The following is an 18,817-nucleotide window of genomic DNA, read 5'->3' on the forward strand; positions in this document are numbered from 1 at the left end:
TGGAAGAGCTCAGGCTTCCTCACCTGCTATTTGTTGACCTGCTGCAATAACAGAATGTTTACAAACTATCAGCACCACATCCCATGGGACAGGTGCCAATCCTAACGCACATCCTATTCAAAGTAATGCAGTATGAATGGACAATGTGAAGAAGCATTCGATTATCCTCAGCTACTTAAGCGCAACTGGGACTTAGGAGGTTCAGCCCAGTTTCTATTGCAGTGAGGATGCATCTCCTTCTCTACAATACCCACTCTATGAGTTTCACATCATTACAAGAGTAATATCTCCCCCCCCCCTCAAAAGTACAATCCTCGAAAGTGAAGAACACAGGGAGGGTTGCATCTCTTTGTCTCCTAAGACAAAAATAAAAACAAATATGCACTCTTCTAGTTCAAGCTAAGCACTACTTTAAAGTACCAGAAGCCTATCCTGTCCCTTTGGAGAATTTCAAAGGAACCCAAAGAGGAGATGTCTAAGAAACTGGTCACTAGTATTCCAACACACTGGCTCATGCAAGTTAGGCAGAGACTACAGTAGCCTTCAGATTAAAAATGCAACCGTGCTATTTCCTATAACTCTGATTTTTTCATGGATTATACTTAAATCTCAAATAGATGGAAGTAGTAGTGCATTACAAATGGGGAGCCTTAATTTCATAATTCCATGCTCAGAACCAAGAAATGCACTAATTTGCAAACGTATGAACCCTTGACTAATATTTTCATTTACAGACATAATTTTATAAGAACTATTTGACAACTAATATTGCAATTTGAAATTTAAGGTGCCTAAACAAGCTAGTAGAAGCAATGGTTTCTCCTAAGAACTTAAAGAACCGGTTTCAAACAGGAATTATGAGGCTGGCTATATAAAGAAATATTTTCATCAGATAAAAGGTTCAAAATTTTCCTCCTTTCATTTTATCCCAGCCTAAATATGAGTGATTCTTTAAAAAAATTATTTTCACATTCCCCTAAATGAAGTGTTATCCATGTATGTGCAATGTAATTGGGAGTTTTTAAGATTGCGGGGGGGGAGAGCTTAAAACCACTTATAGACACTTTTACTATTCTTATTTGGGAGGAAAGACTAAATTGTCTCTGGAAGTAACATCTCCTTTCTCAGCTACTTACTGCCATTGGACTGCACTCAGAATCACAATAGGTCAGTAGTTCATAGAGGGTCACTCCAAAAGACCAAACATCTGAAGCAATGTAGAATTTGCTCTGTAGTAAGCATTCAGGAGCATACCTGTAAACATATAAAAGGTTTCATTTATTTTTGGTAGAACTGCTGAACAAAATTCACAACTCACTTTACATCATGATCCTAAAAAGGCAATACAAGAACCATTTCTTATGACCAACTTGCATGATCAAGTGATTACTATCGTTATATTTCCTATTACTGTTTGATAACAGGATACCTAGTTTATATGAACTAGACCAGGATACCTTATTCTATGCATGAGAAGAATCCAGAGAAGTATAAAATGTGGTTCAGTTTCAGCTAACACATCATCGTATCTCTTGCAGCAGAAACTTATGAGATTGTCACTATAGCTCTTACCAGAATACAGGACTGTCTTGCTCATCGTTGACTTTGTAGTATTCCTTATCAGTCTCAATTGCTTTTGTTAGCCCGAAATCCCCAATCTTTACTCTCTGTTCATTTTCGACTAGAACATTCCTCGCTGCTAAGTCTCGATGAACATACTGTTGAGACCCCAAATAGTCCATTCCCTGATGGTTGAAGACACATATACACAAAGAAGTTTCAAGTCTGTTTCATTCTCTTACCATTAATGATTTTGCTGTCTACCACAACAACCTCTATGGATTTTCTCTGAAATTATACCCCTAGTTAGCTCTTTGGCATTAGTGCTCTAGAAAACCAACGTTTCAGTTTTGGAATGAAAACACATGAAGGTGTGGAGAATCCCTAGTGCTTAGGCTCATTTTTGTTTAAATGCTTTCTGAAAAGTCTTGTCTTTATCTGTGGCTCCTTGCAACAAATAGTTTAGAGAGAGGAGAAATTTGCAACAAAGCTAATTTTAATACAGGAGCAGGCCAACATTGTCTATTTTCATAAGAAAGCAAGTTCATACACTCATAAAAACACAGTAGGATGCATAGAATTCATTCCTCCCTGAAAACTCGCCTTTATTCCCCCAAGTATTTTATTATTGCTGTCTTCTATGTTTTTAATCTGATGTATTTATTATGTTTGTTCAGATGGTTTGTTTTTAAATTTTTATTGTTAAGTGGCCTTGTGTACGGGCTTGCCCTAAACAGGGATAGAAATTTTAAATAAAATATTTTTCAAAAAGATAACTTTTTTCCACATTTCTGCGGTATGATTTGAAAAAGCTATTTCAATGCTTATCACATTATGATAAGTAAACATCAAGACATACACTGTTAAACTACATATTAAAATATGACCAGAGTTTACCTTGCAGATTTGTACAGCATATTTCAATTGTTGTTTCAGACTGATTTTATTCTTGTTTCGGGGAAGATATTCCTTTAGGCTTCCAGAAGGAAGAAACTCCATGATGAGTTTAATTCCATTTCCACCTTTGATCAAGAAAGCCAAAGTTATCTCAAGCAACTTTGAGAGTCAATGCCTTTGGTTGCTTTAAATATATTCCTTGGCACCATTTCATCCAGTATTTTTATGCTGCCTTGGCATTACAGAATGATTCACACACTGACTAAAAACAAGACAGTGCCTATTTGTTCAATACACATTTTTTCAAGTGATGCGTAGTAAATGTACCCAGAGCAAATTGCGGCTGCTAGGCAGAGGTGTAGTGGTCCAGGGTCTCAGGAGGTCTTAGACCCTTTACTTTTTTGAGACCAGGGTCCCAATGTCTCCAGCATCCTATGAGCCAATCAGCATGAAAGGGGAGTGTTTTGGCCACTGAGAAGAGTCATCTAGCATGCTTCCTTGTCCATTCCTGCTGATAGGTGCCAATCAGAGTGAAAGGAGGTGAGTCAGCCACTGAGAATTCAATAGCTAACACACTCCCCTATCATGCTGATTGGCTCCGAGGGAAGCTGTTGTGGGAGAAGATGCACATGGGAAAAACTGAGGAGTGTGCTGATGACAACGGAGAGGAAGCAAGTGAGCGAGGGGGCTTGGCTGTGAGGGAATGTGGCATGACTATCATGAAGGGATCCTGCACTTCTGAATTTGTCACTACACTACTGCTGCTAGGTGGACATTTCATGTGTGTTACCAGACATGAAACTGCTATGCACATATTTCTGTAGTGGATACCATACTATGGAGGGAAAATGGAGTTCCACTGCAATTTATAAAGTGGTCTCACAATTTTAGTTGTAATATTTTGTTGATAATTATCCTGGATAATTCAGAGGATGGATACCTAGAGCATGGTTACTGCCTTTGTGCACGTACTATGTGAACAACTGTCACAACTAATTGCTGCCAGAAAAAACAATGGGTGGCATCCAACATAGGGCTACTGCTAGTGCAAGGACTTCACAACGGAACTTCTCCCTCTCCTCACACAAACCCCCTAAATATGTTCTGGGGGTTCCTCCAATCCTCCAGAGCAGATTTGTGAAGGGTGCAAGAGGCACACAGGGAGAGGGAGGAGAAATTCCATTGTGTAAGCTAATGGAACCACTTTGTTGGCTACTACCCTAATGTAATTATTCACTAATTGGCAAAAAATCCTTGCTGTTTAATAACATACCTATAGCCAACAGATATTTCTATTAAACTTTAAAAAACAGGGAAATTGGGCAGCTATAGTGAATGCACCAGGGGAGCAGGAGACCTGACCTCCTCCCTGAGATATTGGACTGCCCTACAAATTTGTAAAAATGAAAACACGATTTGGGTTGGTCTTTCACAGTCCAATCCACTTCCTCTGTAGTTTGGAAGAATTTGGTAACATGTGCCTCTGAGCATATGGTGAGCAGTGGCAACACCTGCCATCTCCAAAGATGGAGAATTACATTTTTGTATGTTGTTCTTATTTTGCTTCTTTCCTGTGTTACCACTGTTTCTACAGAGAATCTAACCTAGAAAATTATATTTCTCTAATTACTCATCCTAGAAATCTGTGTTAAAATTATTTTTATTTATTTCAAAGCCTTTTTATTGGGTCAATGTCATATGATGGGAAAGACAGCCTTCTGTGTTTCAAACGGGAGGTTATGTTCCATTTCAGGTGCATTAACAGTTGAATCTGAAACTGCACTTTGATGTAAAATTAGACTGATTACAATATGTTGCTACTTAAGCAATGAATCTAGCTGCTGGAAACAACTAACTTGGCCTGCCCAACATGCATGTTTTCTGCCTGCTATGATTAAACCACTCCACTTAAGGAAAGATTGGCATGATTAATTAAAAACATAGAGCACACCTAGAATTTTGCTAGAATATATTTCACCTCCCACTGTTTTATCTTGTGCAAACTGAGACATGCCTCATGACCACTGGAAACTATTCTGCAGAATAGTCAATGCCATTATTCCACAATTATTTTTGGAGGTTTTTTTAGTGTTGCTGTTCTTCACATATTCACAGAAACAGAAGCAAAAGAAAATTACTATAGGAAAGTTCATTAAAATGGCAAAGTAAATCAAACATATTTAAAGTGACGATCTGAATTCTATCAACTGTCTTAGTATTGTTGCTTCTTCCCTGCTAAAACAAGTTCAGCACATGCTGTTATTTGGGCTGATTGCAGGTGTTGCCACCACTCACCATATGCTCAGAACCATGTTACCAAATTTTTCCAAACTACACAGGAAGTGGATTGGACTGTGAAAGACCAACCCAAATTGTGTTTGCATTTTGACAACTTTGTAGGGCAGTACAACATCTCAGAGAGGTCAGGTCTCCTGCTCCCCTGGTGCATTCACTATAGCTGCCCAATTTCTGTGCTTTTTAAAGTTTGATAGAAGTATCTGTTGGCTATAGGTACATTCCTAAATAGCAATGGGTTTTGTTTTTTTACTATGAGTGAATATCTATGTTTTTTAATCTGGGAGGTAAGAAATGGGATCTCATGCAAGTTTGCTGAGAATGGATAGATCATTTGCATGCTTATTGAGTTCAATGGGATTTACTCATGTGAAATTATGGTTAGAATAGTTAAAACTGACCATGGGGGAGGAGGAGGGGAAGGGGAGAGTGGAAGGTAAGGGGGGGGAAGGATGATATTAGAAGGGGAAGGGGCAAAAAGGAGGGCAGGTCTGATCATTTGCATGCTTATTGAGTTCAAGGGGATTTATTCCCGTGCAATAATTATGCTTAAGATAGGTAAAACTGACCATGGAGGGGGGGAGGGGGGAAGGAGGAGGGGGGAAGGAGGGGATTGAAATGGGAGGGGGACAGGGAAGGGATAGGATGGAGGAGGAGGAGAGGGCAGATTTGATCATTTGCAAGCTTTTTGAGTTCAATGGGATTTACTCCTGTGCAATCATGCTTAGGATAGGTGAAACTGACCTGGGAGAGGAGCAGGAAGGGGGAAGAGGTAGAGAGGGGAGGAAGGGAAGGGAGGGGGGTGGGAAGAGACTGGGTGGGCATAGGGAAAGCCCCTTTCCTTTCCAAAAGGAAAACATAGTGAACAGTATCATTGTTTTTCAGGGTTTCCCCCAACTTTTTATTCTACAGCAGGCACGTGGAGGCTCCCACCCAAATTTAAACCAAAGCTGTCCCTGTCCACATTCACACTAGGCCTTTATTCCATTTTAGACAGTCATGGCTTCCCCCAAAGAATCCTAGGAAGTGCAGTTAGTGAAGGATGCTGAGAGTTGCTAGGAGACGCCCTGTTCCCCTCACAGAGCTTCAATCAGAGCAGCTAACTGTTTAACCACTCTGTCTGCTGGAGCTCCATCAGGGGAATAGCAGTCTCCTAACAACTCTCAGCACCCTTCACAAACTACAACCCCAGGATTCTTTGAGGGAAGCCATGAGTGTCTAAAGTGAAATCAAGGTCTGGTGTGGGCCCCTGATTAGCCAAGCCAAGCAGCTGTGAGTCTGGCTTTTAGAACACTGACGGTTGTTACTGAGCATGCCTGGGCTTATCATTGACTTCAATGCTAAATTCCTTAAATTAAAAATCAGCTAGGCATTTTTTAAGCTTTTAAACTGCAGAAGACCTTCGAGTATGGGACAAGGTCAGTAATACTATTACAGGTACTCTGTGAACATGGCTGATTTTTAATGAATTTCAACAGATTATGAGAACTCTGACAAAAAATCCAAAAGAGGTCAGATTTTTCTCTCTCTCTTTTTACACTTTGAACTCTCGATTCTCTCTGTTTTGTGTATTGCTGAAAATTTAGAGGGTTGTTAAGCGTTTCTGAGTTCAGGACTACAGGTTTTGTAAGGTCTTGTTTTGAAATGAGCTTATGGGAAGCATCAGAATGGCATGGGGGTATTTTCAATTTAACATTGCGGTATGTGAAAAATCCATGCTGGCTATCTCTCGTGGCTGTATAATTTTTAGGTTCATAGAACTACAACCCTATGCACATAGGATTGGGATGCCTAGGTATGCAGCTTTAGGATGAGTTCTAAAGCACATCAAAACACAATAAGTAAAGTTTAAAAAAGAAATGGCATTTTGTCCGATAAAAACTAAATTTTCATTGAATTTCAAACTAGCACTCTGAAAGGTATCAGTCTCCAGGTTCTTCCTTCTCTCACCTCCCACATTCTAACATTCTCTCTTAGGCAATTGCTATGGTTGCTCCTGTCAAGGCTTCCACTGAAAGCTATCAAAGGAGCCACAAGATAAGCAACCAAATTGGCTTCCTCCCCATCTCTGAAAGCCTCTTAAATTCAGACTTGTCTTCTTGTGGGATTAGTGGCAACCCTTGCACCATGCCCTTTTCTCAAAATGTACACAATAGCAAAGGCATTGGGGAAAACTTGCTCCAGGTCTTCCATTAATTCCCCCAAATGCTGCCACAACAACAGCCCATGCCAAGAGCCTGGGAAAGCGAAGATTCAGGCACTGTTGTGGCAGAATTCTGAAAACAATGCAAACTAGGGCTGTGCACAGACCCCCGATCTGCCCTGTGGCTCCAAGAGGGCGGGGGGAGGATCAGGCCCACCCAGGAACCACCCATCCCACCTTGGAGCCACTCCCAAATAAGTGGGGAGGGCAGGAAGAGGTGAGAAAAAAAACATTACATCTCCTTTCGCAGCTCCTGACCAAGAACGGGGTCAATTCTGTGTGGTGCTGGTTTGCAAGCGTCTTTCCTACAGGAAAGCCACCTGCAAAGCAGCACCCATGTCCCTCAGGATCACTCCCTCAGCTCAACACCTGATGAGTGAAGGCATTGATCTTGTGGGGCCCCACTCAGGTAAGAAGGAGAGCCGCAGGACTAAGTCTTTGCCTTTTCATGGGTTTTCTGTCTGACGGCTGCCTCTTCTTCCTGCCTGACACCCCAGCTTGACAGCCCCCGTTTGATCTGGGTCATCCAAACCAACTCAACAATCCATCACTGTCTGAGCCGGACTCCGTCACAGTCCCAAAATTGAATAGGTCTGATTTGGCTGAATCTGGTGCACAGCCCTGACAGACACCTTGGTGCCAGCCCTCATTACCATTGCTGCAACTTAAGAAAACTATGAAAGGGACAACAGGGAGAATTATCATTGTGACAGGATACAAAACAATTTATATTGTTTTCCTTTTTAAAAATGAATAGCAATGGAAAAATAGGCTCACTCATCACTAGTTGCCTGGCCGCGATAATGGATTGGATGGGAGCTAACAGACTGAAGCTTAATCCAGACAAGACCGAGACGCTGTTAGTGAGTGCCTTCTCTGCCCAGATGGTGGATGTTCACCCTGTTCTGGATGGGGTTACACTCCCCTTGAAAGAACAGGTTCGTAGCTTGGGAGTTCTTTTCGACCCTTCCCTGTCTCTTGAGGCTCAGGTAGCCTCAGTGGCACAGAATGCTTTCTACCATCTCCAATTGGTAGCCCAGCTACGTCCCTATCTGGACAGTGATGACCTCGCCTCAGTCGTTCATGCTCTGGTAACTTCTAGATTGGACTACTGCAATGCGCTCTACGTTGGGCTGCCCTTGAAGATAGTTCGGAAACTACAGTTAGTCCAGAATGCAGCGGCCAGATTGTTGACGCGGACCAGAAGGTCCACTCATATAACACCTGTTCTGGCCCGTCTGCACTGGCTTCCTATTTGTTTCCGGGCTAGATTCAAAGTGCTGGTTTTGACCTATAAAGCCTTACACGGCATGGGACCGCAATACCTGGTGGAGCGCCTCTCCCAATATGAAACTACCCGTACACTGCGCTCAACATCTAAGGCCCTCCTCCGAGTACCATCCCATCAAGAAGCTCGGAGGATGGTGACTAGAAATAGGGCCTTTTCGGTTGTGGCTCCCGAACTGTGGAATGGTGTCTCCGATGAGGTGCGCCTGGCGCCGACGCTGCTATCTTTTCGGCACCAGGTGAAAACCTTTTTATACTCCCAGGCATTTTAAAGTGTATTTTTACAGTATTTTATTACTATGTTGTATTCTGGATGTTGTTCTGGATGTTGTTTGGTTTTCGTATTGTTTGTGTGTTTTTGTTTCTTGAGTTATTGTATTTATTGTATTTATATATTGTGCTTGCTTTTACCTTTTATGTACACCGCCCAGAGAGCCTTCGGGCTTAGGGCAGTATATAAATTAAATTAAATAAATAAAAAATAAATAAATAGTTACATCAGCATGTTTTGAATGGAATTAAGACAGAGGCATATCATACTGCTAACAGGAGCAGCTGGGCTCTTCTTTAATGTGATAAAGGAACAATTTAAAAGCAAAAAGGAGAATTGAAAACATATTCAGAACGTCAAGACTTACCATCTTCTGTGCAGATTCCTTTGTATTTTACAATGTTTTCATGATAAAGCTTCCTCAGAATTTCAATTTCTTTCTTTAGGTCAGCAATATGGTCCCCATCACAATCAGGTTTTAGTGACTTTACTGCCACTTGTTCTCCTGTATTATCACCTTCAGGATCGTACCTGCAGAGCTCAACTTTTCCAAAATGGCCCTAATTTCAAAGTGAAAATAAAAAGCAGCCAATTCATACTATGATCAGCTACCACAAACCTGCTTTTCTTTTCTGACAGAAGGGAATACCCCACGCTTAGCTTGCTCTACAAAATATATGGCAAATCCATCACATTGCAGAGAGAAACAAGCAGACAGGGCTGGTTCCAGCATACTATTTCCATCTCTGAAAATACTTTCAAAAACTAGAAGGAACACAAAGTTGAAAAAGGAAAAAAATAAACTTCGCCGCTGTATTTCAGCACACTATTACTACAAGCACAAAAGGGGAGGAAGAGCAGTCTTTCTATGCTCCATACAGCACCTTGCTCGCTAAATATAAATATACTACCTTCAAGTTGATTCCAACTTATGGCGACCCTATGAATAGGGTTTTCATGAGGCTGAGAGGCAGTGACTGGCCCCAGGTCACCCAGTGAGCTTCATGGCTATGGGGGGATTCGAACCCTGCATAGTCCAACACCTTAACCACTACACCTATTAGTGCTAATTTTTCAATATATCTGAGTAGCAAAAGTAGTAGTAAACGTACCTCGCCTAAGTCACGAATCCGCTTCAAGAAGCGTTTTTCAAAAATGGTAGGATCAATCTCTGCATTAGGCTTCTTCTCTGAGACAATATCAGGATCTGACACAAGCAAGAATATTAGTATAGCACAAATAGTACTTTAACATTGAATTTTCAAAACTATTTTTACACATTTGAGACGCTTCAGAGGCCCACTGTGAATTGTTTGCAAGGCACTTTGAGGGTAAAGTTGCTTGCCTCTGTAGCAGTTTTTATGCCCCATCCATATCTACTGTAGTCCCCAATGAGGTGCCCAGTGCAACGTCTGCTGCAACTTCTTGGGAACGGTTTCAGTTGATGCAGCCTGATGACGTAGACAAGCTGCTTGAGATGATGTGGTCAGCAACATGTCATCTCGACACTTGCCCTTCTTGGCTTATTAAAGCTTGACAGAGCGGATCCAGGGTGTGGTCAATGCATGACTGTGGGACGTGAGTGGTTCCAGCCATCCTGAAAGAGGCGGAGATCCAACTGCTCCTGAAAAAGCCCACCCTGGACCCATTGGTCTGCAACAATTACTGACTGGTGATTTAGGAAAGGTGATTGAGAGGGTTGTGGCGCAGCAATTGCAAATACTCTTGGATGAAATAGATTATCTTGACCCATCCCAGTCTGGGTTCAGGCCTGGTTATGGGACTGAATTGGCCTTAGTCACCCTGATGGATGACCTTTATTGGGAGAAGGACAGGGGGAGTGTGACCCTGTTACTCTTACCTGATATCTCAATGGCTTTTGATACCATTGACCATGGTATTCTTCTGGGCTGACTTGGTGACATGGGTATCAGAGGCACTGTTTTACAGTGGTTCCAATCCTATCTCCAGGGTCATTTTCAGAGAATAGCATTGGGTGATTGTCTTTTGGCCCCCTGGCAGTTGTGCTCTGGGATGCCACAGGGTACCATCTTGTCCCCCATGCTGTTTAACATCTATATGAAGCCCTTGGGAGTGGTCATCAGAAGATTTGGGGCAAGGTGTCAGCAGTACATTGATGATACCCAGCTCTATTTCTCTGTAACATCTGATTTGGGAGAGGCCGTGCAAGCCCTGGACTGCTGCCTGGACTCAGTGGTGGGCTGGATGAGGGCCAATAAACTGAGTCTGAATCCTAGCAAGACAGAGGCGCTGTGGGTTCGTGGTTCCCAAGTTAAGATAATTGGTCAGTTGCCTGCTTTGGATGAGGTCGTACTCCTTCTGAAAGAGCATGTTTGTAGTATGGGGTTGCTCCTAGATTCATCTTTGTCGCTAGAGGCCCAGGTGACCTCAGTGGCTAGGAGTACCTTTTACCAGCTTTGGCTGGTAAGAAAGCTGTGGCCATTTCTGAACCAGGATAGCCTGACCACTGTTGTCCATGCACTGGTAACCTCTAGGCTGGATTACTGTAATGAGCTCTATGTGGGGCTGCCCTTGAGGTTGGTCCGGAAGCTGCAGCTGGTGCAAAATGCAGTGGCGAGACTGCTCACTGGGGCAGGGTATCGCCAACATGTCACCCCGCTGCTGAAAGAATTGCACTGGCTGCCCATCTGCTACCGGGCCAAGTTGAAGGTTCTAGCTTTGGTGTTCAAAGTCCTATATAGCTTGGGACCAGGATGCCTGAAAGACCGCCTTATCCCTTATATACCGAGTAAATCACTGCACTCTGCAGGTGAGGGGCTCCTGCAGATACCATATTATCAGCGGTCCATTTCACACAACATAGGAAATGGCACCTACCCTGTGGAATTCTCTCCCCTTAAATATTAGACAGGCACCATCTCTGTTATCTTTTCGGTGCCTATTGAAGACCTTCCTCTTTCAACAAGCCTTTAAAGTTAAGACCTATCCCAGTCTGCTTCTGTGTTGGAACTGCTTTTTAATGTTTTTAAACCTTTTTTTTTAACAGTATGTTTTTTTAACCTTTTTTTTTAAAGATGTCTTCAAAGCTTTTTAAAAAATGTTTTCAAAGTTGTTTTGTTTTAATGTATTTTAAAGTCTGTTTTTATCATGTTTTAAAGTGCTTTTAGTGCTTTTGTTTGCCGCCCTCAGCTCCTGCTGGGAGTAAGGGCGGGATATAAATCAAATAATAAATAAAATATGGGATTTACTTTGCATTTGGACAGAACCACCACCTTGCTGCAAGTGCTGTTTCATGTACAGATTAACATTTGTGTTCATTTCCCCGTTATTAGCCCCAATACCAATAATGAAAAGCTTCCCAGAAGTTGGACAATTGCTTTAAGAATGGAGAGAGTTAAAACCGGCAAACAGAAACTGAGGACATGTCAGAGGACACAGGTTAGCAGCCATCTGGTCTGACCTTTTAGAGTTTTAATTTTAAATACCTGCTCAAAACCTTTCTGTTCCACCAGGCTTATGCAGGTAATTAAGAAGATGCCATTTAGCAATAATTGACCTTTGTTTTTATTGTATGGTTGTTTGTTTTGTTTTTAACTTGTTGTAAACGGCTTTGATGCATTTAATGAAACAGCAGTATACAAATAAATAAATAAACCTTGAATTCTTGCACAAGGAGTGGGCAAGACCGCACACTGACTCTCACTGACTCTCAAGCACTATAGGAGGACTAGTAGTTTTGTGGTTGTAACACTAACATAAGAAAATACAGAGGGGAACCAATGGAGTACTAGGATTCAGGTGAGGCAGAGCTCGATTGGTCTTCTCTTACTTCACACAGGATGCTTCTTTAACGGCTTTAACATAACCCATGACAACTGCAATTCAGAACAGTATCTAGCTAGAGAATTTAATGAACAGAGCCATCACAGAGCCACTTACTTTCTCAACAGCAACCCCCTTCCCTGCCTCCAGAGGACTATGAAATAAGCAAAAACTTTACTTACTTTGCTCTTCTAGCTTGTTGATATCTCGCATAATCGCTCTAAAGAATGGTCTCTGACTAGGGTCATAGTGCATGCACTGCTTCATCAGGTCAGCTAGCTCCTTGCAGGATGGAACTGGAAGTGTGAAATGGCCTTCATAAAACCTCTCCTTCTGCAAAATGGGATGGGAACAACTGTGAGATTCATAGAGCTAGGAAACCGCTTCCTTTTATTTCAAATTTCAGCAGAGACTTCCTTCCATCAGGAAAGACCCTCTGTAGGCGATCTTTTATCAGTGAACTGAGGTTTTTGCAATATCAGAACCTGACTGTGGTTTGATTAGCTTACTTAGAACATGGCTTGTGTTCTTAAAACTATACTGCACTCTACAAAAATGTCATTCAACTGACCCTTTCATCTCGCCTACAAAATTTCTATGAGCATGCTAAAAATGCATTTATACAAAAAGGAAAGTATAGGAAAGAAAGGAGCATCTTCATGAAGCCACTCCCCAAACCTTACCTCTGCTAATGTCTTGTCTTTAAGTGGTACTTGTCCATTGTAGCAAATTTCCCACAGTGTTGTACCAAAACTCCACTTATCTGCAGCCACACTTAATTTTTTTGAGTCTTCTACACATTCTGGTGCAAGCCAAGGGATACGCTCGACGCATTCTTAGATGAAGCAAAAAGGTGGGAAGGATTTTGAAGTGAGTTGTGCTATCAAGTACCTAAATACATATTACTTCTCAAAGTTTATTTTGAAAAAGTGTACTTTGAAGAGACTCACTCTTAACTAAAGAACTATAAACATGTAAGCACAGAACTATAAGAGAAGTATCCATTTAAAGAGAGGAGATATATGGAAGGTAATATTCTGGAAGCAGTTATGGAATGTGTGTGACTTCAGAAATAGTTATTATCCTGACATCCCTTCAAAATGTCTTTTGTGGAAGCAGGAACTATATTTTCTGGAGATGGGGGTGGACAGTGATGCAGGCAAGTCTATGGATGACAGTCAGTTATTCAGCATGGTGAAATCCCAATAAAATTGTGACAAGCTCATGAAAGAGCCTCTCCAAACTAGGTGAATGGTCAACAAAATTTCAAGATTTGAAAAAGCACAAAGCTATCACAGTGGGATTAAAATATCTCTTTGCTTCACCTATATGCTAATTAAATTGAACTTTCTGTGACCACCCATGAGAGAGATCTTGGTTGTGGTAAAAAGGTACGTTGAAATTGTCAACTCCCTCACCTGAGGAAGCCAAAAAGGGAAACTTGGGTGTTGGAAACCACTAGAAAGGGATTGAAAAATAAAGTGGCACTATATAAACCCATGATTCAACTACATTTTAGAATTTATTGTGCAGTTCCAGTTGTCCCAATTTTAAAAAGGATTGTCACAGCTCTGGAAAAAAAATAAATGTAAGATTTGGGGATGAAACATCTTTTTATGAGGAATGATTAGCAGGGACATAAAAGGAGGTTTATAAAATTCCTCCTCCTCCATGTTTCTGGATGCTGCTAGAAATGCCTCCCACTCCCACATCAAAGCCTGAAGAGACACCCCAACATTTCATCCAATGGCAGCTTGGCATGCTCTATACTGGAATGATGCCCTATTAGGAGGTAAACTTCATATCCCATATTTTGACTCTTTGATTTTAAAAGTTTGAAATGAAACATTTTTGCATCTGATTATGATGGATTATGTATGTGTTGTATTTCAGATCTCTGGGCAGCCCTGAAGTTCCTTATCCATTTGAAGATTCATTTCTTGCCCCTTGGTTCTAGGAATAAACTTTCTGTTGTTTCATACTTTTCTAGTATTCAAGGTATTTTGACCTATAACACACACACACCAAATTTCTGCTTTTTAGCTAATGTATGAATGGCTTACCCATTTTGAAGTGTCCTTTAGGTCCCCCATTTTGAGCGATGGGTGTGTAAGTATTGCTTTTTCATTTTTTTCCTACTAATTTTGGTCCCTTGGACACATGTATACCAAATTTCAGGGCTGCAGCTCATCAAGAGTTACCCCAATTTTGTGAGTGAAGTCTAAGCATCTTGTATTTCATAAAATGGATCAACAGAGGACATTTCCCCCCTCAAATAACTGTAAAGGTTGGCATCATCCAATGAAGTTCATTTCACTTAATCAGAAAGCTATGGTTAACTGCTTTGGAACAAGTCAGGATATGAAGTCCGAAGTTGGCTTCATATCCTGGCTGGTTAATTGTTTCAGAACCACAGTTTCTATTGTTAAATAGCTTCAGACAAAATGAGAAACTATTGTTAATTCAAAACTTCCTGGCTTGTCTGCTTGTTCTCTTATTCACAAAAAGGGAAGAACAAAGTGCTACAAGCAGGGACATCACCATGTTGTGGGCAAGTTAGTACTTTTAATATTAATTTTTCAATTACAACTATTAAAAATGGCACAAATCAGGGTGAACTATGGACTATACCAACTATTCCTAATGCATCTCTTTAGAAAACCGGTGCCAACGTACACACTGTTAACACACTGGTAATACAGAGACATGCATAAAATCAGGAGCAAGGTAATAAAAAGTAAGATTCTACATAAGAACATAAGAACATAAGAAGAGCCTGCTGGATCAGGCCAGTGGCCCATCTAGTCCAGCATCCTGTTCTCACAGTGGCCAACCAGGTGCCTGGGGGAAGCCCGCAAGCAGGACCCGAGTGCAAGAACACTCTCCCCTCCTGAGGCTTCCGGCAACTGGTTTTCAGAAGCATGCTGCCTCTGACTAGGGTGGCACAGCACAGCCATCATGGCTAGTAGCCATTGATAGCCCTGTCCTCCATGAATTTGTCTAATCTTCTTTTAAAGCCGTCCAAGCTGGTGGCCATTACTGCATCTTGTGGGAGCAAATTCCATAGTTTAACTATGCGCTGAGTAAAGAAGTACTTCCTTTTGTCTGTCCTGAATCTTCCAACATTCAGCTTCTTTGAATGTCCACGAGTTCTAGTATTATGAGAGAGGGAGAAGAACTTTTCTCTATCCACTTTCTCAATGCCATGCATAATTTTATACACTTCTATCATGTCTCCTCTGACCCGCCTTTTCTCTAAACTAAAAAGCCCCAAATGCTGCAACCTTTCCTCGTAAGGGAGTCGCTCCATCCCCTTGATCATTCTGGTTGCCCTCTTCTGAACCTTTTCCAACTCTATAATATCCTTTTTGAGATGAGGCGACCAGAACTGTACACAGTATTCCAAATGTGGCCGCACCATAGATTTATACAACGGCATTATGATATCAGCTGTTTTATTTTCAATACCTTTCCTAATTATCGCTAGCATGGAATTTGCCTTTTTCACAGCTGCCGCACACTGGGTCGACATTTTCATCGTGCTGTCCACTACAACCCCAAGGTCTCTCTCCTGGTCGGTCACCGCCAGTTCAGACCCCATGAGCGTATATGTGAAATTAAGATTTTTTGCTCCAATATGCATAATTTTACACTTGTTTATATTGAATTGCATTTGCCATTTTTCTGCCCATTCACTCAGTTTGGAGAGGTCTTTTTGGAGCTCTTCGCAATCCCTTTTTGTTTTAACAACCCTGAACAATTTAGTGTCGTCAGCAAACTTGGCCACTTCACTGCTCACTCCTAATTCTAGGTCATTAATGAACAAGTTGAAAAGTACAGGTCCCAATACCGATCCTTGAGGGACTCCACTTTCTACAGCCCTCCATTGGGAGAACTGTCCGTTGATTCCTACTCTCTGCTTTCTGCTTCTTAACCAATTTCTTATCCACAAGAGGACCTCTCCTCTTATTCCATGACTGCTAAGCTTCCTCAGAAGCCTTTGGTGAGGTACCTTGTCAAACGCTTTTTGAAAGTCTAAGTACACTATGTCCACTGGATCACCTCTATCTATATGCTTGTTGACACTCTCAAAGAATTCTAATAGGTTACTGAGACAGGACTTTCCCTTGCAGAAGCCATGCTGGCTCTGCTTCAGCAAGGCTTGTTCTTCTATGTGCTTAGTTAATCTAGCTTTAATAATACTTTCTACCAGTATCTTTTCATTACAATTCTGATAAAAACACTTTCTAAAAGTATACCTTCTCTGGACAGCACTGTTATTGGAATCCCTGGGTCACTCAGTTTTATGAAAGGTCCATATTCATTGTCAATTCCTTCCCTTGCCAACAGTATATTTTTTGTGCACACATTTCCATGAACTAAATCTTTGTCCTCCTGCATTTGTAAGAGAATGTAATAAAATCAAGTGAGTTTTGACAATAGCATCCAGATGTACTGAAAACATTTTGAATAATCTGAAAGGATACTTAAAACAGTTCATGACATACTATAGAAATTCACAAACCAAAAACTTTCCTCCCCCTCCTCTGAGATTGGCTTAGCTGGGTATCACTGTGTATACAAGTGGCTTTTCAGAATGGATAGCCAATGCAAGTTGCTTTTTGTTACATAGAATACTTAGAGGAGGAATTGCAATTGGTAGGTAACATTTACAACTTACCAGATAGCTTAATGCACTTGCTAGTTGTTTTGCTACTTTGAATTTCCAAGGAGTAGTAAGCATATCGCTTTTGCGATGCATAAAGAGATCCAGAGGTCCAAATTCAACAAACTCTTCCACCATAATGTCTGCAACAACAACAGAAAAATAAATTAGCGCTGTAGGAAGAGCACAGGTACTTAACTCTTCAATGTGCTATTACTGGGAAGGGAATTGCAAAAAAGCGATCTTTCCAGAAGGTTTCATTTTGAAACATATACACCAGATGATTTCTTTATGTTAATGTTACAAGCGAAGGGAAATTTGAAGACTAGTATCTGAATTATTGCTTCTTTTTAAAAGCCATACTCAAAAGAGTTTACTTACTTTCTACATCACGGACACAAATTCCATGAAGGAGGACAATGTGTTTGTGGGAAATTTGCCGCATCATACTTGCAGTCTCAAAAAATGCCTATTAAAAATACACACATTTCAGGGTAACAATGAAAAGCGTTTAGATTAACAATATTATGAAATGACAAAGCAACAGTCAAAGTCTATGGTTAGCCAAAGTCCAGGCAGTAACTATAATTTCAGCAGTATGCTTATGTTAACACTACTGCATTCTATGCGCAAAATTCACCTCACAGAGTAGCCCAGATTAATAACAGTTCTTGTATAAGGTCTTGCAACTACAGAAAGATCCTTGGAGTAATTTATATGGCTGTAGTCTAGGTAATCACAAATAACCTCATAGGACTGTCTACAGCCAAGTTGTGTGCATAATCCAATTGCCATTTAGTACATGTTTGTCCATTCACAGCTACACAGAAAAGATAACTTTACACATTATATTATTTATTATTTGTTATTTATTTATATACCACTCATGTTTCAGACTCATACTGTGTACGTACTAGAACTGCCGGTGCCTAACTATGGAAGGTTTTACTTCCACTTGAAATCTAAAATTCTGGGCTACTGTCACAAGGTTTTATGACATGTGAGAAATAAGTGCTGACATCTATACTGCAGAGTCTCAGAAAGGGCAATACACCTACATAAAGTTCAGGGTCTATCTCCAATGGATAGAGCTGGTTCTAAAATGCAGAAACTTTCATTGTTATAAAGCAGTCCAGTTGAATTTAAAGCCCAATTTCAAACAACGTTTATGTGAATAAAAACAAAATGTATGGGACATTCTGCCTTAGACATGCAGTTCTGCAAAACATTTTGAAACCAACTTTGAAATAACTAAGCGGGATGGCATAAAGGAATAGTAAGAGTTTTGGTTGAGCACAGGAATAGTCTTAAGTGCATATCTAATCCAAGAAGAGAAGCTTCTACTTGTCTCAAAGAGGGATGCAGATTTTTCCCGTCACTTCACAAGTCAGGTGTCAATTTGAAGATGAAAAGAGGCAACAGCAAAAATAAAAGGCCCCTTTCATTCTGCCTATAATGAAATTTGTTTCAGTACTGCAGCCATTAACATTTTTAACGTTTCCAGAATGATGAAAGAAACATAGAATTGCCAGGTTTTGATGACTTATAAAGGATAGCATCCTGCTATATTTCTTAAACAACGTGCTCTGGTGATGTGACCTTCAAGAAGCCCAGCGAGCCTGTAGCATTAAAGGAGTACTATTAAAATGGAGTATCTGTTTCTACCTAGCAATGACAAATAGGAAATGAGAAACCCCATATCTTACATACAACCTCCTCTCTAGACAAAAAAGATAGATTTCCCATCGACCTGGAAGTACGTAAGTTACTGAAAGAGAATTGGGAAGCTCCATTCCTAAGTGGCAACAAGAGATAGTCCCTTAAAGTTCCATCT

At 40.9% G+C, this 18,817-nt stretch overlaps 1 protein-coding gene across 15 annotated transcripts in view; it reads right to left on the reverse strand.

Moving 5' to 3' along the window:
• Nucleotides 1-18,817, reverse strand: part of JAK1 (Janus kinase 1) — a 153,025-nt gene that overhangs the window by 3,814 nt on the left and 130,394 nt on the right. For all 15 annotated transcript variants that reach the window (XM_061633325.1, XM_061633328.1, XM_061633326.1 and 12 more), the window contains 10 exons: nt 17,365-17,452; nt 16,999-17,126; nt 16,577-16,712; nt 13,001-13,152; nt 12,500-12,650; nt 9,626-9,720; nt 8,881-9,073; nt 2,458-2,582; nt 1,573-1,745; nt 1,137-1,254 (listed from right to left, as the gene is read on the reverse strand). In XM_061633325.1, coding sequence (XP_061489309.1) covers nt 1,137-1,254; nt 1,573-1,745; nt 2,458-2,582; nt 8,881-9,073; nt 9,626-9,720; nt 12,500-12,650; nt 13,001-13,152; nt 16,577-16,712; nt 16,999-17,126; nt 17,365-17,452 — 1,359 coding nt within the window. The remainder of the gene's footprint in view (nt 1-1,136; nt 1,255-1,572; nt 1,746-2,457; nt 2,583-8,880; nt 9,074-9,625; nt 9,721-12,499; nt 12,651-13,000; nt 13,153-16,576; nt 16,713-16,998; nt 17,127-17,364; nt 17,453-18,817) is intronic.

The sequence above is a fragment of the Rhineura floridana genome, chromosome 6 (genome assembly GCF_030035675.1).
Source record: "Rhineura floridana isolate rRhiFlo1 chromosome 6, rRhiFlo1.hap2, whole genome shotgun sequence".
Classification (NCBI taxonomy): domain Eukaryota; kingdom Metazoa; phylum Chordata; class Lepidosauria; order Squamata; family Rhineuridae; genus Rhineura; species Rhineura floridana.